A 2,127-nucleotide genomic window follows, 5' to 3' on the forward strand; every position below is an offset into this window, starting at 1 on the left:
AATTCATCAAAGAAAAAAGATGGAGAGTTTTAATTAATCAAAGAAAGAAGATGGAGAGTTTTAATTATTTTCATTATTACAAAAGAAAAGGGTTGATTTTAGTTTGTGGAATTTGCACAAATCAATAAATAAACTAATAATTTGGAGTGTTGTAAATAGTAATTCACAGTTATAGAAAATCAATTTTTTGCAAGTGTATTTAAGTCATGCACGTCTATTTAAAGAATTTATAGTCAAATTCATACAGGAATAGTTCTTTATTTTTTTTTAAAGTAAAAAGGATTTCAAACTACAATTAGTAAAGATATTGTTATTATTTCCTAGAGTGGAAAATAGTGACAAATCGTTTGTTAATTATGTCTTAAATTTTTCTTATATATTTTAGGAAACTCATAACCCTACGAAACTATTTATCCTAATAGATTTGAAAAAGAAATGCACTATCCTATTTTAAAGCATTGTAAATATCTCTTTATTTTTTTTTTAACGTAGACAACTTTCTACTTTTACTACGAAAATTAAGTAAAGCTGAACTGCATTAAATTTTTGTGTTATTTTTAAGCTTTTATGTTATTATAAAATTTTTGATTTTCCACCTTACGTACCATACCCCCAAATTTATTTTATTTTTAAAAAATAAAACCTTTGACATTATTCACTCTTAAGTGGGGCATACCAATAATTAGTTTAATTATCTTAGTGGTACTTTTTCAACAACTTTTCTTGAAATACTCACTATATATATATACAATTAAGTATCTTTAAAGGTATCTTCTATCACAAACTCAATTTTTATTCTCTCTAAAGCTTTCTCAATGGCAAGAATTTACCCTCAAACATCATCATCTTCTTCTTGTTCTTCAATTTGTATGACTAAATATGTGACAACAAAAAGAGAAACATTTACTTTATGGATGAAATCACTTGTATTCCATGGAAATGGATGTGCTGTTTTTGACTCAAAAGGTCAACTTGTTTATAGAATAGACAATTATAGCAAAAAATGTAGCAAACAAGTTCATCTCATGGATCTTCATGGAACAATTCTCTTTTCTCTTCGTAAAAAGGTAAGGCGATAAACATCAGTATGATAAACTGCGTGACAATTTCATTTAAAAACTTAAGTTCAACGTCAGTGGGATTATCTATACTTTTATTTATTCAATTATATTTTTGAACACGCACCGTCATGTGTGGTCAAAGACACTTGTAATTTTTTGCTTATTAGTTGAATGATTTCTAATTATTATTTCTTTTTCCAGAAATTGTCAATTTTTGGACATTGGAATGGCTATAAGATGGATGAGGAGACACCATATTTTCAAGTGAAAAAAATTGGCAATTTATTCATAGGAGATTTAAATTATGGTGTTATTTTTGGATGTGATACAAATAACTATAGGATTATTGCTTTAAGAGGCAAATTAGGCTTCAAGATTATCAACAAAGAAAACAGACTTATTGCTGAGGTTTGTTATTTAATTTTATTTTATTTGTGTAATTTATTACAGTAATGTTAATACTATAGTATAATTGACTTTTGATTTTATTTATTTATTTGTTTTAGGTTAAACAAAAGCAATCATCATCAGCAGTTAAGTTTGGGGATGATGTATTAAGTCTAGTGGTGGAGCCTCATGTTGATCATTCACTTGTCATGGCTCTTGTCACTGTTTATGGTTTAATTCGACATATGTTGTAAATATATAAATTTTTTTTCACGTCATGTTTGATATTGATATCGTATTATATATTTTTTACTTATCTATTTACTTTATTTATTTCTTTTTTTGCTTAAAAAAAAGTGTGAAATTCATTATGGATAAGTAAAAGTGATTGGATGGAGTATAAGATCAAAGTGAAAACGTTTTCAAGACAAAACAAAAGAATTAGCGATTGTGTAAGTAAATTTTTTTAATGAGTTATTCGGATGGTAAGTAGTTCTCACTTTCAACTTTAAAATTATTAGTTTGAGTCACTAAGAAAGCAAAAAAGTAGAAGCTCTTAGGAAAAGATTAAAAAGATATATTCCCTCTCTCCTATTTTACGTGACACTTTTCGTTTTTCGAGATCGGATATTTGCGTATGGAATCTTTAATTTTTTTGAAAGAAAATTTATATATTTGT

General features: G+C 26.5%; 1 protein-coding gene across 1 annotated transcript; it reads left to right on the top strand.

Annotated features, from left to right (window-relative positions):
• The first annotated feature begins 782 nt into the window (after window positions 1–782).
• On the top strand, window positions 783–1,753 carry LOC101260025 (protein LURP-one-related 4-like). Its single transcript, XM_004252598.5, has 3 exons — window positions 783–1,067; window positions 1,263–1,469; window positions 1,568–1,753. Exons 1-3 carry the CDS (start codon window positions 816–818, stop codon window positions 1,700–1,702), a joined length of 594 nt encoding a protein of 197 aa, XP_004252646.2. The 5' UTR covers window positions 783–815; the 3' UTR covers window positions 1,703–1,753.
• The last annotated feature ends 374 nt before the right edge of the window (window positions 1,754–2,127 follow it).

This window comes from Solanum lycopersicum, chromosome 12 (assembly GCF_036512215.1).
Source record: "Solanum lycopersicum chromosome 12, SLM_r2.1".
NCBI lineage: Eukaryota > Viridiplantae > Streptophyta > Magnoliopsida > Solanales > Solanaceae > Solanum > Solanum lycopersicum.